Source organism: Canis aureus, chromosome 9, assembly GCF_053574225.1.
Source record: "Canis aureus isolate CA01 chromosome 9, VMU_Caureus_v.1.0, whole genome shotgun sequence".
Taxonomy (NCBI): domain Eukaryota; kingdom Metazoa; phylum Chordata; class Mammalia; order Carnivora; family Canidae; genus Canis; species Canis aureus.
The window spans coordinates 74,592,563-74,613,165 of NC_135619.1; the positions used below are offsets into that span (position 1 = coordinate 74,592,563).

At 39.8% G+C, this 20,603-nt stretch overlaps 1 protein-coding gene and 1 pseudogene across 14 annotated transcripts in view; one reads left to right on the top strand and one right to left on the bottom strand.

The window, feature by feature from the left end:
* The window catches only part of MARK3 (microtubule affinity regulating kinase 3), a 121,738-nt gene that overhangs the window by 67,435 nt on the left and 33,700 nt on the right, over positions 1–20,603 (top strand). For all 14 annotated transcript variants that reach the window (XM_077910713.1, XM_077910717.1, XM_077910709.1 and 11 more), the window contains 3 exons: positions 10,388–10,436; positions 12,751–12,816; positions 16,984–17,054. In XM_077910713.1, coding sequence (XP_077766839.1) covers positions 10,388–10,436; positions 12,751–12,816; positions 16,984–17,054 — 186 coding nt within the window. The remainder of the gene's footprint in view (positions 1–10,387; positions 10,437–12,750; positions 12,817–16,983; positions 17,055–20,603) is intronic.
* Positions 9,075–9,147, bottom strand: LOC144321486 (U4 spliceosomal RNA; annotated as a pseudogene).

A 20,603-nucleotide genomic window follows, 5' to 3' on the forward strand; every position in this document is an offset into this window, starting at 1 on the left:
TGAAGGAAGGACCTGAGGTGGGAGAGCCAAGTCTTCACTGTCTATATTAAGAAATCAGTAGATAATGGAGTGGGAGAAGGGGTTAAACAAATCAATGACCAGCAGCTCAGACATGCTATTTAGAAGTAAGGCAGCAAATACCAGAGTTGAAGGTACTTGCCAGAGTAGGTAGCTACAAGAAAACATCTAAAATGGAAAATCAAGGAAGCATTATATTTTGACATTTTAGAAATAAGTAGGTGGAGATGCCTGGCTTAGTTGTTATAGCATAATGCTTTTGATCTTGAGCTGGTGAGTTTAAGCCCCACTTTGCATGTAGAGATTGTGTAAATAAAAAAACTTTAAAAAAAACTTTAGAGGGGGGATCCCTGGGTGGCTCAGCGGTTTAGCGCCTGCCTTTGGCCCAGGGTGCGATACTGGAGTCTCGGGATGGAGTCCCCGTTGGGCTCCCTGCATGGAGCCTGCCTCTCCCTCTGTCTCTCTCTCTCTCATGAATAAATAAATAAAATCTTTAAAAAAAAACAACTTTTAGAAATACGGTCAACAATAAATGAAATAACTTTAAAAGTTAAAAGGATTGGGACGCCTGGGTAGCTCAGCAGTTGAACATCTGCCTTGGCTCAGGGCGTGATCCCGGGGTCCCGGGGATCAAGTCCCATATCAGGCTCCCTGTGAAGAGCCTGCTTCTCCCTCTGCCTGTGTCTCTGCCGCTCTCTCTCTGTCTCTCATGGATAAATAAAATCTTAAAAAAAATAAAAAGTTGAAAGGATTACCTATGGGAACTTCACAAAGAAAAGGGACAAACAGAAGAGGGCAGGGGTGAGTTTGGATAAGTAACCAGCATCTCCTGCCTTGGCAGACACAGGTCTTTACTTCCTTTTCTATTGTAAAAGGTCATGCAAATCAGTGAACAGGAATATATAACCTAATAGAAAATAATCAAAAGATATACCTAAGTAATAGGGTCGATGGCCAATATTCAAGTAAAAATGTTCAACATCCTAAAGATACCATTTTTTTCACCAATCAGATCTGCAAAAGACTAATAATGAATAGTGTTGGTGAGAGTGTAGAGAAACAGGAAATCTCATGTTGTTGCCAATAGTGCAGGAAGGTTTTTTTTTTTTTTTTTCTTTTTTTTTCAGTATGTTTTAAATAATATAGCACTAACAGTTTTAAAGGCATGTTTGCCCTTTGGGGGCACCTGGCTGTTTCCGTCAATTAGAGCATGCAACTCTTTAAGTTGGGGTTGTGAGTTCGACCCCCACAGTGGGTGTAGAAATTACTTAAAAAAATAAAAATCTTAAAAAGGAAAAACAAAAAGGCATGTATACACTTTGGCCCTCATTCAGTTTCTAAGAATCTACCTTGTCAGTACATCTGTGTACGGACATGAGTACAAGGGTGTATATACAGTAGTTCCCCACCTACTTACCCAAGGGGGTTATGTTCCAAGACTCTCTATAGATACCTGAAACTATGGATAGTACTGACTCTTATATATACTACATTTTCCCTGTATATACACACCTATGATAAAGTTTAATTTATAAATTAGGCACAGTAAGAGAGTAACAGTAATAACTAATAATAAAATATGGGGCTCCTGTATGGCTCAGTCAGTTAAGCATCTGACTCGGATTCAGCTCATGAGAATAAGCCCCAAGTCAGGCTCCCCTCTCAGCAGGAGTCTGCTGGACATTCTCTCCCTCTGCCCCTTCCTCCACTCAAGCATACAATCGCTTTCTCTCTCTCAAATAGGGGTCTTTTTTTTTTTTTTTTTTTTTTTAAGATTTTATTTATCCATTCATGAGACAGAGAGAGAGGCAGAGACATAGGCAGAGGGAGAAGCAGGATCCATGCAGGAAGCCCAATGTGGAACTCTGTCCCCAGGACCCCAGGATCACGCCCTGGGCCGAAGGCAGGCACTAAACCGCTGAGCCACCCAGGCATCCCTAAATAGATCTATCTTTAAAAAATAACTAATAGAGCAGTCCTCGTGGCTCAGCGGTTAAGCGCCACCTTCAGCCCAGGATCTGATCCTGGAGTCCCGGGATCGAGTTCCATGTTGGGCTCCCTGTGTGGAGCCTGCTCCTCTCTCTACCTGTGTCTCTGCCTCTCTCTCTCTCTCTCTCTCTCCCCCCCTCTCTCCCTGTGTCTCTCATGGATAAATAAATCTTGTAAATAAATAATTAATAATAAAATAGAATAATTATAGGGGCACCTGGGTGGCTCAGTCGGTTAAGCATCTGACTCTTGGTTTCAGTTCAGGTCATGATCTCAGGGTTGTGGGATTGAGTCCCGCTTGGGGCTCCACACTGGGTGTAGATTCTGCTTGAGATTTTTCTCTCCCTTACCCTCTGCCCCTTTTGGCTATATATATAGCCCCCCAAAATAGAATAATTAGAACAATATACTGTAGTAAAGTTATGTGAATGCAGTCTCTGAAAACATCTTATTGTACTGTACTTATCCTTCTTTTGTGATGATGTGAAATGATAAAATGCCTTCATGGTGAGGTGAAGTGAGGTGAGCGAGTAGGCTCTGTGACGTAGCTTTAGGCTACTACTGACCATCCATCAGGAAGATCACCTGCTTCTGGATCAAGATTGACCACAGGGAACTGAAACTGCAGAGAAGGTATGGGGGCAGGGGACTACTGTACAAGGATGTCACTGTAATGTTAGAATAACAAAACTTTGTCAGTAACCTGTGTGACATCAGTAAAATTCTAGTTAAATATATTGCTTTTTTTTTTTTAAGGATTTATTTATTTATTTATGAGAGAGAGAGAGAGAGAGAGAGAGAGAGAGGCAGAGACACAAGAGGAGGGAGAAGCAGGCTCCATGCCGGGAGCCTGACATGGGACTCAATCCTGGGACTCCAGGATCGCACCCTGGGCCAAAGGCAGGCACTAAACCACTGAGCCACCCAGGGATCCCCTAGTTAAATATATTGTAATATACCCATACCTGTCATATCACCTCATCTATAGACCTCTTCCTGCGTGGGAGAGGTCACTGCTTTTGGCTAGTGTTACAAATGGTCTTTGATAATGCTGTTAATAATTATCTTATTTTCCTGTCATTTGTTAACTTTCCTATTTTGTTCTTTTTTTTTTTTTCTTTATTTTAAGATACTTTTATTTTTTAATTTTTATTTTAAGATACTTAATGTTGGGTGGTTCTAAGCGTTACTCGGATCTCTTTACCTGCTTTAAATTTTATCTTACAGCATTGGCTCTCATGTTTACTTGACTTCAGAGAAACTCCCTGGTAGACTTGGTTGCCTTTCACTGGCAGCCTCCACCCACATATTGAGAAGGGATAGGAAATGCTCTCCTTGTTAAGAGTGATTAAAATACAGCATTTCCAGCTACCTTATCTTTTTTGAAGAATCCCCTTTTAGCCAATAAAAACCCTTTCCTTTGTTCATTCTCAACCCTTCTTAAAAATCAGATTAATTGAGGGAAGGGAGGTAGATAATACAGTGACATGACTTTTAAAGTTCAAAAGACAGAAAAAGTATTGAACGAAAGGTTCATTCAGCCCTTGATTTACAGCCACCCCGGTCCTGCCCCTGGGACAATTAGTGGCATCAGTTTCTGTTTATCCTTCCAGAGATATTCTGTGTATAGAAAAGGAAAGACATTTATTTTTCCTTTTTTACACCAGTGTGTTTTCTTCACAATTCCTTCTCCGTTAACTCTGTGGGCTTTTGCCAGCCTCTCTCCCTCAGTTTTATTTGAGAGACTCTTTGATTTGTTCTTTTGTTCAGCAGAGCTGCAGTGAGCAGTGTGGTGTGAGACAAAGGAACAGGGGTTTCTGCACAGTGTAGAGGAAAAGCAAGTCCATCATCCTTCTGTTCTTCCTCCTTGAAGTCCCCTCGAGATGCTCCAGGATCTGGGGTGCTGTTGATGAATAGACTTGGGGCCCCACGTGTAGATGCTGTCACAGGCATCAGACTCCAGGGTCTGGATTTCATCCTGTCTCTCTGGCTGCCTCCTTTATTAGTCTCTATTGTGAACCCCAGTTCTTTCTTCTCTGAAATATTTGCTTTTTGGCATTCCTGTCTTTTCATCTTGCACAATTAGGCAGTGTTATTTCCTTCCAAGGATGCCATCTCTTTTTTTTTTTTTTAATTTTTATTTATTTATGATAGTCACAGAGAGAGAGAGAGAGAGAGAGAGAGAGGCAGAGACACAGAGGGAGAAGCAGGCTCCATGCACCGGGAGCCCGATGTGGGATTCGATCCCAGGTCTCCAGGATCGCGCCCTGGGCCAAAGGCAGGCGCCAAACCGCTGCTCCACCCAGGGATCCCCCAAGGATGCCATCTCTATGCTGGTAATTGTACAGAATGTATCTCTAGCCCAGATTTTTTTCCTGAGCTCTGAGCCCAGATACCATGCACTTTTTGACTAGCCTCAGGGGCCCTCATACTGCATGTCCAAAAGCAGTTCAGTCTGCCCTGCTGTGCCTTGGTGCAGCCAGTTGTGTCTTCTCTGTCTCAGAGTGGCACCCAGACCTGCCCAGCAGTGTCAGCACCGACTCAGCCTCCCCCTCCATACCCCCTGAATATTTCCTGTGTCTCCTTCTCTTTATCCAAGATTACTAATAATTACCCAGAAATCTTAGATTTACAGCATGGCTATTTTCTGTTCAAGAAGAGGGTGATCATTATGTTTGCTTCATTATCTCTAACACATAAGTTGTCATTCAAGTCTGTCACTCTGCTGCTACAAATTTATTTATTTATTTATTTATTTATTTATTTATTTATTTATTTATTTGAGACACAGAGAGAAGGCTGAGACATAGGCAGAGGGAGAAGCAGGCTTCTGGCAGGGAGCCCTATGTGGGACTAGATTCCGGGACTCCAGGATCATACTCTGAGCCAAAGGCAGACGCCTAACCGCTGAGCCACCCCAGGCATCCGTCCCCGTCCCCCCCCACCGCTTTTTATGATTTTATTTATTCATGAGAGACACAGAGCGGCAGAGACATAGGTAGAGTGAGGAGAAGCAGTCTGCCTGTGGGGAGCCTAATACAGGACTCCATCCCAGGACCCTGGGATTATGACCTGAGCCAAAGGCAGACACTCAACCACTGAGCCACCCTTCCTTCTGTCTTGTACCTGTATATCTGGAGAGGGGAGTCTGAATATTGTCACCATCGTGATTCAGATCACAGTTTTATGTGACACCCCCCCCACCCCCCCCCGCCAATGCTCTTTTTTATGTGCTCACTTTACTTTTTCATTGCTTGGTAAATTGTCTTTTTCCAAAGATAATTCCTGGGCAACCCAAGTCCTGGTTGTTGGGACATATCCTTACTCTGTGGTACTATACGTTTGGGTCCTTACTATTCTGATCAATGGGATCCCGAAGTTATGCCTCCTAGCGTGTTTGTTCAGTTCCTGGGTACCAGTTCCTAGAGGACATGAAAACATTAGGAGGTTGCAGAATGGTCATTGAGGAGAGAATTATTTCACTTCATATATTTCTGTGTTACTTCATTTTGTTTTTTACAACTAGCATCTGCATAACATGAATGTAGAGAAGTTGAATTAAGATAAAGTAGGTGGATTTCTCGTTAAGTGTCCTTTGATAATAACAAACCTTTAAAAAACATATTGTATAGTCCTAATAGGGACTTCTCTAAAAGTTAATGCTTTCTTTTGAATAACTTACTTTTATCCAAATTTAACTATCTTCAATTATCAGGTTCATGGTTGATTTGAATATATGAAATCTCTGGTGTTTTATTGTGGGGGTTTTGTTTTGGGACTGGGGTTGGCACCTCTCTGAAATCTCTGGCATTGTTATCACTTATATGCAAACTGTCAACTTTTAAAAACTCTGCCAATGGGCAGCTCCAGTGGCGCAGCGGTTTAGCGCTGCCTGTAGCCCAGGGCGTGATCTTGGAGACCCGGGATCGAGTCCCACGTCGGGCTCCCTGCATAGTGCCTGCTTCTCCCTCTGCCTGTCTCTCTAGCTGTGTCTCTATGAATAAATAAAATCTTAAAAATAAATAAATAAATAAATATAAATAGATAGATAGATAGATAGATAAATAAATAAATAAATAAATAAATAAATAAATAAATAAATAAATAAATAAAAACTGTGCCAGTGCCCATCTTTTGCCCTGGGGATTTTCTGTACCAGCATCTATCAGTGATTTTGCTTGTATATTTCTAAGGCAGCTGCATAGCATCATGAGATGAATGTGAACCTTGGAGTCAGAAAACTCACAGTCCTGGCTCCAGTACCTCCTAGCTAGGAGTCTTTGGACATGTTTATCAACTTGCTCGGTCCTCCTTCCTCTGCATTGGAGGTGGTCACAATCACCAGAGTTGTGAACATTAAATGAGATCATAGATGGAAGAATCTAGCTCTGTGCTTCAGATGCAGTGGACACCTCATAGCCACTGCTTTCTTGCTTCCTCATCACCTCCTTGATTAATCTGCTATAGATTTATTAACTCATTTCTGCCTGAAACACAGTTCTGATAGAAGTACACATGTAGTTCTTTGGTACTATCCTACTAGGGAATCTGTGGCTTTTCTTTCTGCTCTGGAATTAGGCTTGTACTACCTATCCTTCTGTCTGGTTCCATTTCACTTTCCTCTGTCTTTTCACAACACGTGCCTTGGTGTGACCTCTGCCATAACTCATGGGTTGTCTGTAGTATATTAGTTATCAACTGCTCTCTAACAGATTACTCCAAAACTGAGCAACTGAAACAAAGCCATCTGCTATCTCAGAGTTCCTGTGAGCCATGTGTTTGGGGGTGACTTAACTAGGTAGTTTTGGCATAGGTGCTTTCAAGTCATTTTGGGCAAGAACCACAGCTGCAGGCATCTGAATATTTGATTGGGGCTGGTGGGTCTGCTTCCAGAAGAGCCTTCTCACTTGGCCCTGTCGAGGAGGTACAGTTCTTCACCAGTTGTGTGCATGAGGCCTCAGTACCTTGCCATCTTGGGGTCTGTCCATTGAGATGTTTAATGTCCTCACGACACAAAAGCGAGTGATCTGTGAAAGCATGGAGGGAACTGCAGTGCCTTTCATGACCTAGTCAATCTTTGAAAGTCCCCCACTGGGGATCCCTGGGTGGCTCAGCAGTTTAGGGCCTGCCTTTAGCCCGGGGCGTGATCCTGGAGTCCCGGGATCGAGTCCCACATCAGGCTCCCTGCGTGGAGCCTGCTTCTCCCTCTGCCTGTGTCTCTGCCTCTCTCTCTAATGAATAAATAAATAAAATCTTAAAAAAAAAAAAAAGTCACCCACCATTTCCTCTGCCTTACTCTAATGTTAGAAGCGGGTCACTAAGTGCACCCCACACTCAGAGTGACATTAAGTTTTACCTTTTGCAGGAAGGACTGTCAAATAATTTGTGGATATATTTTAAAAACTGCCATACCTGGGGTGCTTGCTGGAAGTAAGATTTTCCATCCCATTTCAGATCTAGCAAGAGGTAGGGTAGGGCACAGGGACCTGGAGTTTGCACAAACACCCTTATGATTCTGATGCAGTTGACCTGAAATCCACTTTCAGAAATGTACTGTTCAGCCAGACGGATCGCTTGGTCATCCTTAAATAGTCTTAGTTGGCCATACTATCTTGCTCACATATACAAATCACACATAGTTCATTTTCTACTGTATACAGCTTTCTGAGATCCTGCATGAGTCTGGTTACCTCCATGCTGCCTGCTACACCAGACTGAAGTCAGCTCTGCCTCCCTCAAATTCCTATAATACTGCATCTTTACCTACTTTTGTGGCTCTGAGTACTTTATTTCGATGCTCTGCTGCTAGTAGGGATTTAAAAATGATTGCCTTCATTTGACCTAGTCTCCTTCCAGCAGAACGATAACAGTTCTGCACCAAGCATTCTGCTACTCAGATTTTAAAAGCAGTCTAGTCATTAGAATGCTAAGGAAGCTAGCTCAAACCAGGCTTCTTGGGCAGCCCGGGTGGCTCAGCGGTTTGGCACTGCCTTCAGCCCAAGGCGTGATCCTGGAGACTTGGGATCGAGTCCTGCGTCGGGCTCCCTGCATGGAGCCTGCTTCTCCCTCTGCTTGTGTCTCTGCCTCTCTCTCTTTCTGTCTCTCATGAATAAATAAATAAAATCTTAAAAAAACAAAAACAAAAACAAAACCAGGCTTCTTGGTAGTTAGTACTTTAATGCAGGCATTTATCAAACAAATGAATTCTTGTTGTGTGGCTTGGTTTCAAGTATATAGTAGTGAAAGGAGACCGGTGTGCCTCCCCACCCCCGAGTGGATGACAAGGCAACAATAAACAGGTACACAAAAATGTATCATTATACTTGAAAGACATTCTAGAAAAGCAGACAGATCACTATGAGCTAAAACAAAGGAGATCTTCTAAAATAAGGTTTTCAGAGAATCTGCCTGAGACTTCAAGGACAGAAAGGAAAAAAGACTCTAAAGAAAGAAAAAGCTTCAAATATTCTGATATCTGAGAGGAATCAAGGTGGCTGGAGCTCAAGTTGTAGGGGGAAGTAGAGGCCACCATGGCTGAGATCTGAATTTTATATTAAATGCAGGGTCCTAGGCAGCCGGGGTGGCTCAGCGGTTTAGCGCCACCTTCAGCCCAGGGCGTGATCCTGGAGACCTGGGATCAAGTCCCACGTCGGGCTCCCTACATGGAGCCTGCTTCTCCCTCTGCCTGTGTCTCTGCACCCCCCCCCCATTAAAAAAATAAATAAAACCTTTAAAAAATAATAATAATAAAATAAAAATAAAGCAGGGTCCTAACTTGTTGGTTGTATCCAACTTGGAGCTTTAGCAATTGTGGAAATAGCTGGGAGATTCAGATTATAAGCTACAAATTCAACTGTAATGGATTGGAACACAAAGCTTCTGTGTTGGTTTGACAGAAGGAAACTAAAAAAGAACCCGAGCCAGAATGGTGGTCGGAGTAGCTGTCTTCTCATCTCGGGACATAAAACGTGAGAATGACCACAACAGCAACAGGAGATACTTGTGTTGGAGATAGTGCTCCAGGCTTTAGAGATGATTCAGGAAAAGAATTTTACTCCTCTCACTCCATGTTTTTTCAATTAGCAATAATCGCGCCTCGGATAAACCTCATTGCCTACGATACTGCCACTGCACAAAGCTTCACTCCGTGTTTTTAAGCTCTGAGCCCAATTAGAGGTCGATACGTCCATATCCATCTCCATGCTGTTAGTTGTTAGGTGCTTATTAAATTCTAGATTAGATGTGGACAGGACAAATGCAGTAAGACCCTGTGATTTCTCCCCAGATTCCTTTCCACATAGCTGTTCCTTCTCCTCTTCCCAAGTTCTTCCCAGCCTGTGCCTCCTATAGGTTATAGATACTGGGTGTTGGGAGACCTAGTTCTGGCCCATCTCCCCACCAAAAGAGAGCAGGACCTTGGGAGATCTTTCCCTCTCCTTTCCTGGTTTGCACTTATTTGCAAGAGGATTGGATAATATGGCCTCTAAAATTGTTATTTTCTGAGATCTTCTGTTAGTAGTCTAAGCCATAAAAATGTGCTGCTTCTGAATTCATAGCATATGTTTATGCAACAGCAGTTTAATATTTCTTATTCTCTGTGATGACTGGGCAACTCTACTGGATGGTTTTTCTTATGGCATCCCCTGGGTTCACTTGTGTGGCAGCATTCAGCTGACAAACTGATGAGACTGTGTGTACTTAGATGAAACAATGGGGTCTTTCCCTACATATAGTCTTTCATACTTGAATATGAAAGAGGCTAGACTGGCCTCTTCATATCATGGCGACATCATTCTAAGATAGCAAACGTCAATACGCAAGCATTTAATCCATCCTCCTCTTGCTTTCCAGTTTGATAATGTCCCATTGGCTAGAGCAAGTCACAAAGCCCATACAAAAATGTGAAGATGCAAGGCAGGACTCATTAGGACCATTAATTTAACAGTCTGCCACGACTTCCATGTTAAGTTACCTGTCTTCTCCAGTAAGAATTTCCCAGAGTGGTTTTGTTCAAAATCTTCTCGTAGAATTTCTTGGAATTATCAGTCCTAATACTCTCATGAGGTAGTTCATTAGGACTGTACGTGTTTGGATGGGCAATATCTACCCCTGGTAGATATTAAATCAGGCCGAGTTTAATCACAAGCTATTCCTGCCTAAATCTGATCTTATATGGTCATGATAGCAAAATATAATTGAGATTGTGGTATCATCCTCCTCTGTGACTTATGCTTTTCCTGGAGGTAAAACTGAAGCATTTATAGCTACCCTAGACTTTCATGGTAATGTTAGATGTGGACTGGTGATTTAAATTTGTATTGCAACAGTGGAATAGAATGTTTAATAACCTGTGTTGGGGGATTATGTGTTTGTTTTTTAGCTCTTCAGAGAAGTAAGAATAATGAAGATTTTAAATCATCCAAACATAGGTATTTTCTGCTTTCTTAAATACTTTTGGGTCTCGATGCATTCCATTTGGGGTCTAAACATATATTCCAGGAGTGATAAGAAATATCTTTCCTCTTCCCAGCCCAGGTATACTTTTCATAAAATATGTATTTATACAAATTGTTGATCATTTTTATTAACTTTTTGAAATTGGTAAAGACAAGTTAAAAGCTTAGGTATTAAACTCCTGAATTTAAAGCTTTAATGCAGTAGAAACTCTAATCAGATCATAACTTTCCAATTTTTAATGCATATTAAAACATAATTTTATTTAATTCATATATGGAAAAGGGAATTATAATCAGTTAAGATTCAAAGGTTTTGCTATGGCAGTGTTAAGAAATTACTTGTATATTGAATCGTATTTTAAAAGATACAGGATACCTGCTATCTAATGGAATTTTTTTAGGAATTATTTTTTACAGTATAAATTTGTTTCATGTGCCCTCTGTGTGCATACCTCAGTGCTAGGTTTGATGAGGTGGGTTTAAAGGAAGGGTGTAAGGGCACCTGGCTGGCTCAGTCAGTAGAGCGTGCAACTGTTGATCTTGGAGTCAGGAGTTCAGGCCCCATGTTGGACGTTGGGCCTACCTAAAAATAAATAAGTAAAGTACAGATGAGGAAGGGTCATGATCCTGTTCTCATCATAATTATAGGAATAAGGTGAAAGTATGCAAATTACTTAGTATTCTGTATATACATCTCAATGAAAACATTTGATTACACATATAACATAGAACTTTTTGAATAACTTTTTTTACACAGTGATAGTTCCTACAAGCTAAAAATATTACTTCTAGAGTGAAATAGCTGTTAAGACAGCCACATTAACCAGTTTATTTTTTTTTTTCATTAACCAGTTTAATATCAAAATCAGTTCTATGAAGTAGGAGGGAAAAAGTTTGATGTTACAGATATCCTATCAATTCTTAAGGCATAAGAATAAATGATAAAATGTAGTCACAGGAGGGGAAAGATTATACCCTATTTCATCAAATCTAAGCCACATCATTTAAAAGGCATTACTAGTTTTACATTACTGCTAAGGAAAAAAGTCTATGTACTAGTCAAAATGTGAAAAAATACATAATTTTAGAATCAATGAAAAGGATATGTTTGGAGAAAAATAACAAGGAATATATTGAGAAGAAAACCGTTCTTCACTTTTCCTGTCAGCCCTTTACGATTGGCTAGCTAATTCTCGGCTTCATATTCCAGCTTTTCACCAAATAACCAATCACTGCAGCTTAGAACTAGCTAACTTAAACATACTTATTTTCTTTAGTTATTTAAGTTGTGTGCTGATTACAGTTCTCTCTACTTACTCCTAAATGATATATGTTTGATAATAGATACGAATTTATAAAAATTTAAATTTGTATTAGATTCAGATAGTTTTTCCAGAAGAGCCCATATTTACACTGGAATGTTAGGTTTTATTTGTATGTTGATGGTTTACCAGCATATATGTCTTAAATTTCTTTAAATTATTTCCTGACCCCCCCCAAAAATAAATAAATTAATTAATTAATTAAAAAAATAAAAAAATAAATTATTTCCTGACAACCTGAACATATCATTTTAGAAATTATATGATAACTTTACTCATCAGTTCAGCAAACATATATACTATGTTAGGCACTTTATTAGTCTGATACTCTATATTAAAGTGTCAGAAAATGGCCTGCACCCCATCCCCCTTTTTTGGTAAATTTAACTTTAAAGTATGTATTACCAAAATAAAGTAGATATGGAAAATAGTGATTCAGTAGCTTTAGAAATGTACTTCAGTTTCATTTTAAAACGTGTATATTTCTGATTGATTTGATATGGTTTTGTGAATTAAAAGTATTTTTAACTTGCTACATAGCAAAGTCACACTGACCCATTGCAAATCTTTAAAAAGTTCTTTTCAATTAATTATAGCATAATCCCTTCTACTACTTTTCCATCTCTTGCTTCAGAATAGTAACAAAAGAACCTTGTTCTCTCAGAACAAGTGAATCAAGCTTCCCAAGCAATAGAAGTCTCAAGTGAAATTGTTCTATATTTCCTTAAAGCCATACACTTGGTGAAGTAAAATAGATCTGAGCAGTCCCTGCAGAATTCATGCTTTTATAACATGTGTTGTAGTAATATATGATAAAATTCCCCCAAAAAATTCTGTTAAGAGGGTCAGTTATGAAAATCTTCAACAGAGAATCGGTTAACTTTTAGTACTTAGAGTTTATATGTACAGTGTATATGTATACAGACATTGTTTCTTTTTCTCCCAAATCCTTTCCCCTCCCCCAGTGAAGTTGTTTGAAGTCATTGAAACTGACAAAACACTCTACCTAATCATGGAGTATGCAAGTGGAGGTAAGAAACTTACATGGTTCCTCTTTCTTTCTTCCCTTTTAGGAAACACAACCATGCTGCCTGCATGGATAATTGTTAAGGGTTCATTTAACATCTAGAATCATAATACAGTAGTATTAGAATCAGAAAAGCTGTCTTGGCTCTTCTAGGGGGTTACTATTAAGTACTTCAATATTAGCATTATTAATAATATCCAAAACTTGGATTTCTTTTATTATGGTCAGATGTACATAACATAAAATTTAGCGTTTTGACCATTTTAAGTTTACAGTTCTGTGGCATTAAGTACATCCATGTTGTTGTATAGCCATGACCACCATCCATCCCCAGCACTTTTTCATTTTCCCAGACTGAAACTCTGTCCCCGTTAAACACTAACTTGGCTCTCCTCCTCCCCAGCCCCTGCCACCCACCATTCTACTTCCTGTCTTTGTCAAGCTGACTACTGTGGGTACCTCATACGAGTGGAATCACTCAGCATAATGTCCTCAAGGTTCATTGTGTTACAGCATGTGTCAGTTTTTCTTCCTCTTTAAGGCTGAATCATATACCATCATGTATATATAAACGCACAACATTTTAAGAACTTGGATTTTTAAATATATTAGTGCATTAGCCTGTTTGAAATCAACGTGTACTGCCTATTGGATGGTTTTCTTTATCACATTTTAATGTCATTGGTGTTCATCTTTCCTAAGGCCAGAAATGGTAGTTGCAGTACATAAGTTTAGATTTTTCCTTAAAGATTAAGGACTCATCATTTTTTTGGTCTATAGGGTTGTATACATGTAATCATTTTTCTGAAATGTATGTATATAACTTCTGTTTTACAGAGATACTCATTTTGGGGTTGAGGTTGGGATCACATGTAAGCTCCTTGTCTGTAGAGAGCAGAAACGTTCTAATTGGTCTCTGCATGTTCCCTACCTCTACACCTCTAGATAGAGCCTGGCACTTAGCAGATACTCAACAAATAAGAATTGTAGTGCACTTACGAAATCACAAGCTACTCGGGACATAAAGGATAGCTTTGATTGTTTTGATTATAGTAGAGTTTTATTGTTAGGACTTGGATCAGACAGAAAATTCAATCACAGCCTCATTGTAATGAATTAGCCAAAATAAAAGATTTTAAACCTACTGTGGGCAGGAATGAGTTACAATAAGCAAGCCCTCTGACACCATCTTTTCATACTCCTAAGTCATTATTAGTTGTGTGATAATAGAGTTTAAATATGTAATTAGAGAATTTAGTTGGGATTTTTCACAATTGAGAAGGAGTGGGAAGAGCTGAAACAATTGCAGTGTCAAAAATCTATATGGAGTTTTAACACTTTCTCCTTGTGTTACAGGCATGTTTATAACCTTTTCATTTGTGTAGCTTCTGCAGTGCTACTGTAAAATTCTATGATTCTACCAAAACGAAAAATACCAGGCTTAGAGAGGAGTAGGTAGTCAATTTAATGAAACTTTGGTAGCTACATTAATTTAGCTTTTACCCTTGAGGAAACGGAGACTGGGAAGTCATTGTGGTCATGCTGCCAGGCTAGGCTGGAGCCCTAGCCTTCTGATAGTAGTTAGCCTCTTCTGATTGGTCGGTTGGTCATGGCTTTCCTTTTCCACCTATTTTAGGTGTCAGGGTCATAGAGATTGCTCTTACATAGGAGCAAGACTAACATCTGAGAAGCATCCACTTTTAGTAGAAAGAGGGTGGGCTTTCTAAAACACAGAAATGGGATCAATCCAGCCATTGCCTCTCGTTGACAACGTGGCCTGATGAGTAACCATTTCTCTGAGCTTCTTATTGGATGTGCTAACACAGCCCTCTTTTGAGGGTTCAGTGCATTGCTCAGCATTGTAACAGAACTCATCAGTGGTGGTGGTGCTTTTTTGGCTTGGGCTATTTTAATCAGCTCAACAAAGCACTATCAATCTCCAGGACATCTGTTTTTTTGTGGTTACATTTGCCATTTGGAAGGAATCTTAGAAACCATCCAAGGCAAACTGCCTAATTTTTACAGATGAAACTGAAGCCTTGGAAGGTTATTCTGTGCCAAAAGTTCCATTGCTAGTTTAGTGTCAGGACCTGAACTAGGTCAAAGGGCTTTCTGATCTGATGACCTGTCCGGTGTCCTCTCAACCACATGGACCCTGACTTGGGTGGGAGAGCCACTATTTGCTGTCTTTTTCCTGATAAATAGCCTTTTGAGGTTTTCAGTTGAGCTACTTAATCTAAGTGCTAATACGTTTTTAATAAGGAAAATAAAGCGATCTGGGTTGAATTCCTGATTTATAGCTTTATTGTGAGTGTGACTTTATGGTTCCAAAATCTCTTAAGAGGTTTATATTGCTTTTAAATTTATAAAAATATTTTAAAATTATATTGACAGACTTGGACTTTTCTCCATGTTACTCTGCAACAACTAGTGGGTTTAATTCATTATGTTTTTTAAGTCCAAACTGTTTTTCATATGATATGCACACATCTCTTGCAGTATTAATTTTTTAACCACTTGTTTTGGCATTGTATACTATTCTACAAATAGAAAGGTCATTCGCTTAGAAAATGCTGACATTTTACTGAGCTGACATTTCGTAATTCATCATAGTTAAACGAATTGTGTAGTGTAAATTAACAATATGTAATGCATATTGAAAGTCAGCCCTCGACACAAGGGTTTATAAAAAAAAATGGAAGAGAAAAAAGATTTTAAAAAGAAAAAAAATATGTAATGCATTTTTAAAGATCATTATGCAATCAAGTGATAACTTGAGAATATTTATGCCTGTACATTACTTAAATATGTTTCACTTAGGGTAGAAGCTTAAAAATTAGAGATATTAATTCAGAGTAGCTTTTTCCTCAAAAGTACTTGTTATATTCTGAAACTAAGCATTTTTTAAACGTCAGAATCTTCTAGTTGAATGTTATCACTAAGCTGATGGAAATAGTCTTTATTTTTATGAAGTAGATATGATTCTTTCCAAACACATTTTATGTCTAATTTGGTCAATTAGTACTCTTTTCTGTTGATTTCAGAAGTATTGTTTCTTTATTCCCACTTGATAATATTAATGTATTTCCTGAAGGGTCACCTCTTCCCTGAGTAATTAATACTGTGTAAACTGTCTGATGGGTGTTCCGCCAGCATGTGCTGTTGGCTTGACCTTCCCATCGAGTCCCAAACCGCCCACTTCTCACCACCATTGCCACTTCCCATTGGAGGCCCAGCGTCCCTCATTCTTGCCCTGACTACTGCACTATTCCCACTTATCTTTCTGTCCCTTCCCCAACCCTGACCTCCTCCCCCTCTAGCAGCCAAAGTGACCTTTTCAAGAGGTCAGTCACTTCACAGCCTCCTTTGCTTCTCCTCGCTCAGAGCAAAACCTGTGGGACTCTTCATGACCTCACCCCTCCTGCCCATCTCCTGTGCCCATCCATTAATTCCCTTCTCCCTGTTCACACTTCTTCAGCCAGATAGCCTTCTTGTTCTCAGCTATTTCCTCTGCCTAGACTCTTTCTCCCAGATAATGACATTGTCCACTCCCTCACAGTAGTCAGCAAAGCACTTGCACATGCAGACACACTTCCTATTTCTTCCTCTGCCTCTGTTCCACAGTCCTTGTCAGCTGACATACTATTTGCTTGTTTGTTGATTCCCTGTCTCTCCCTACCAGAAAGTAAACTTTCCGTGAGGAAAGGGACTTCACTGTGTTTTCTGTTATATTTCCCCAGTGCCTAGAACAATGCCTAGCCGTTAGTAGGCACACAATAAATACTTGTTGAATGAATTAACTTATTCAGGACCTGCTTGTTTCCTAATCCTACAATGAAAGTGTAATCCTCTTTTAACACAAACCACTTTCCCCTTTTAACTTTCAGTTTTTATGAAGGCACATTAAAAACATAACCCCTAAAATAAGATGGTATAAACATAGGAAATTTTAATTTTAAGGCTTTTCTCGCTTAAAGATTTTATCAAAGAACTTTTGCCTATAGTTAAACTTAAGGCTAGCTTAGTTCGAAATCCATGTTTCTGTTTATCTTCGTGCCTGTATTTAAAAATAAAAATCAGAGCATTCCTAAAAGTGAAACATCATCAATTTATGGGAAAAGTAATGCATGGAAGTAGCACTTCTGCTGACTTTTATTTCTCTCAATTATAGGTGAAGTGTTTGACTATTTGGTCGCACATGGAAGAATGAAGGAAAAAGAAGCAAGAGCTAAATTTAGACAGGTATGAATTAATGCACCTTTAGTTTATTAACTTAATAAAGTTATCTTGCTTATTTATTCCTGAAGCATACAGTGTTTGCCTATATAAATGGGTTATAAGGCCCATTGGATGGAGCAAGGGTTAGCCATTCAGTTCAACAAAAATTTATTAAGTATATTTCATGTCTAAGGAACTGTGCTAGAGGTGACCGTGGATTCAGTTTCTAGCTTTATCAAGATTTTCACCTCACTCTTAACCTTGGTTTTTGACAATTTGGCCTCAAAAATCTAGAGTGTTTTGGGATGCCTGGGTGGCTCAGTGGTTGAGCGTCTGCCTTTGACTCAGGATGTGATCCCAGGGTCCAGGATCGAGTCCCACATCGGACTCCTGCAGAGAGCCTACTTCTCCCTCCGCCTATGTCTCTGCCTCTCTCTCTGTCTCTCATGGATAAATAAAATCTTTAAAAAAAAGAGAGAAAGAAAAATCTAGAGTGTTTCAAAACACCTAAGATTGTATCAATTAAAACTGTTTCCCGATTTTTAGCAAGAAGAGTGTTACAATCCCAAAATTTATTATTAGCTTTGTCTTACATAAGCCAGATGCAGTCTTAAATTTAACTTAAATACCGGGACACCTGGGTGGCTTAGTGGTTGGGCGACTGACTGCCTTTGGCTCAGGGTGTGATACCGTGATCCCAGATTGGGTCTCACATCAGGCTTCTTGCCGAAGGCCCGCTTCTCCCTCTGCCTGTGTCTCTGCGCCTCTCTCTCTCTCTTTCATGAATAAATAAATAAAATCTTTTAAAAAATAAACTTGGGGCAGCCCAGGTGGCTCAGCAGTTTTAGCTCCTGCCTTCAGCTTAGGGCCTGATCTTGGAGACCCAGGATCGGGTCCCACATAGGGCTTCCTGCATGGAGCCTGCTTCTCCCTCTGTCTGTGTCTCTGCCTCTCTCTCTCTCTGTCTCTCATGAATAAATAAATAAAGTCTTAAATAAATAAATAATAAACTTAAATACTAATAGTACTTTGAATTAAAACCTATTAAAGAACAAAGCTTGAGACTAATCTTTGGCCAGTATTTAACTTCTCATATCCTAAATTTTTCTACCTACAAAAATTGGAAGCTATACTTGATGATAAATTTTGAAGTACTTTCCAGTTCTGGTATCAGTTTATTCTGTGTCTTTGGAGGGAAGCTTAAATTTCTCTTTATGACAAAACAAACTCTGTCTGGCCCTTTCCATAACTATACTCTTTAATTTTTATAAATTGACCACTTAAAAGCCAAGAGGGTTTTTTTTTTTTCCCTCATAAAACATAAATTCCTTCCCACTAAGATACTGTCTGATTTGCAAACATTTATGTGGATATGGTCTGTTGATTGTGAGGAATAGGTTAGTGCCACCAGCAACAGCAGGTTTGAGCCTGACTCTCCAATGAAGCAGCTAGCGCTTCACTGTCACTGCTCCTCACTTCTGTTTCCACCCATCTCCCTGGTAGGGTCTGACTTGTAGCAGGGACTCGGACATTTACTAACCTACATCTTGAGGCAATCACTTATTTCTTATTTTAAATTTCCTGCAGAAATTCTAAAGTCTTTATTGAGGAACCTATTAGTTGGTCAAGGAAAGCCTAGTTTATGTGCTTTAAAACTAACAACTTGATTTACACTGCTTACAATTTAATCTTGCCATAGTATTTCCTTAAGACCCCTCATTTGAACTTGGAAGGATGAAGCAGGATATTGGTGTTTCTACTTTGCTGTATCTAATTGCCATGCTTTCCAAAACTTTATAAGCCATTCTTTGACTAAATAAGTTTTCGTCTTTGGGGCAAAGAGGAAGGTGTGCCATATACAAGGTATACTCTGCATGATAATGTCTGTGAGAAATAGACCCTTCTTTCTACATTCATCAGCAGATAATGCCTCCTTCCTACCTCCTTCACCATTCTCATCCTAGTGACTGCTTGTGTGGTTAAGCCTTTGAATGAGCTCTGTTCTTTTCAAAGAGAATAGATTCCTGGTTCCATCTCCTTTCTTGCTGTGTTGGTAATGTTGCTGCCTCTGCTTTTTCCTGTTTGACTGGAGGTAAATTAGGTTTGCTTTCATATTTCAATCTGGAAAACATCCAGATTCTCAGCCTTTCTTAAGAAATAACTGATTGTAGGGCAGCCCGGGTGGTTCAGTGGTTTAGTGCCACCTTCGGCCCAGGGCCTGATTCTGGAGACCCGGGATTGAGTCTCACGTCGGGGTCTCTGCATGGAGCCTGATTCTCCCTCTGCCTGTCTCTCTCGTGTGCGCGTGCGCTCATGAATAAATAAATAAAATCTTTAAAAAAAAAAACAACTGATTCTAGCTTAAAAGAATGCAGAAAAACCCAGAGATTTAAAGCTGAGTATTTTTAGGTTATTGTGGCTTTGAAAGGTTAACTTTGAATTCTTTGGAGGTAAAAAAAGTTTTTTGATCTCTTTGAGAAGGGATAAGAAATTGTCAAATCTGATTCAAAAGCAAAATTTCAAAATAATCTGTAAGAGAAATCTCAGTATAGCAGGGGGTGAAAAGAGGGAAAGTCGGGTCAGACAGAATTAAGGTCAGTGGTACCCACATCCTAGGCAGTGCGCCTGTTTGTTTTGGGAAAACAAAGCAATTTCGTTTTCCCAGTTTTCATGCAGAGTAGCACGGCATAAATGATCATCATCTAAGGTAACAGGTGTTCTAAACTACATTTTGGTGGGACACCTAGGCGAATCAGTGGTTGAGCATCTGCCTTTGGCTCATATCGTGATCCTGGAGTCTGGGGATTGAGTCCCATGTTGGGGTCCCCTCAAGGAGCCTGTTTCTCCCTCTGCCTATGTCTCCGCCTCTCTGTGTCTCTCATGAATAAATAAATAAACTCTTTAAAATAAATAAACTGTATTTTGGCATTGGAATTTTTATAATTTTTGTTAATTATAAGTGGACCTGATCTTATGAATATTCACTTTATGAAGTATGTAGCTACTTAGTAAAGCCCTGATTTTGGCATAACCTCACCTTAACCCCAGTCCAGGTTCTCCTTGCTCCTTGCTCTTAACCAGAATGCCAACTGATAAAATAGCTGGGGTGCTTAGCTGGTTCGGTCAGTAGTATGCAACTCTTGATTTCCGGATCATGAGTTCAAGGCCCATGCTGGATGTGAAGCCTACTTAAAAGTAAAAACAGCCTTCCCGTGTAGGTAGGTGTGTGGAGCTTACAATTAAAAGCTGATGATGGGGCAGCCCGGGTGGCTCAGTGGTTTAGCGCCGCCTTCGGCCCAGGGCCTGATCCTGGAGACCCGGGCTCAAGTTCCGCGTTGGGCTCCCTGCATGGAGCCTGCTTCTCCCTCTGCCTGTGTCTCTGCCTATCTCTCTCTCTAGTGGATAAATAAATAAAATCTTTAAAAAAAAAAAAAAAAGCTGATGATGATCTGGAGAAAGAAGCCATATTTTCTTTTCTTTCTTTTTTTTTTTTTAAGAAGCCATATTTTCATTAGAACCCCAGTTTTGGTATATGTGGTCATATGTAGTTATACATGCATAACACCAACTAAA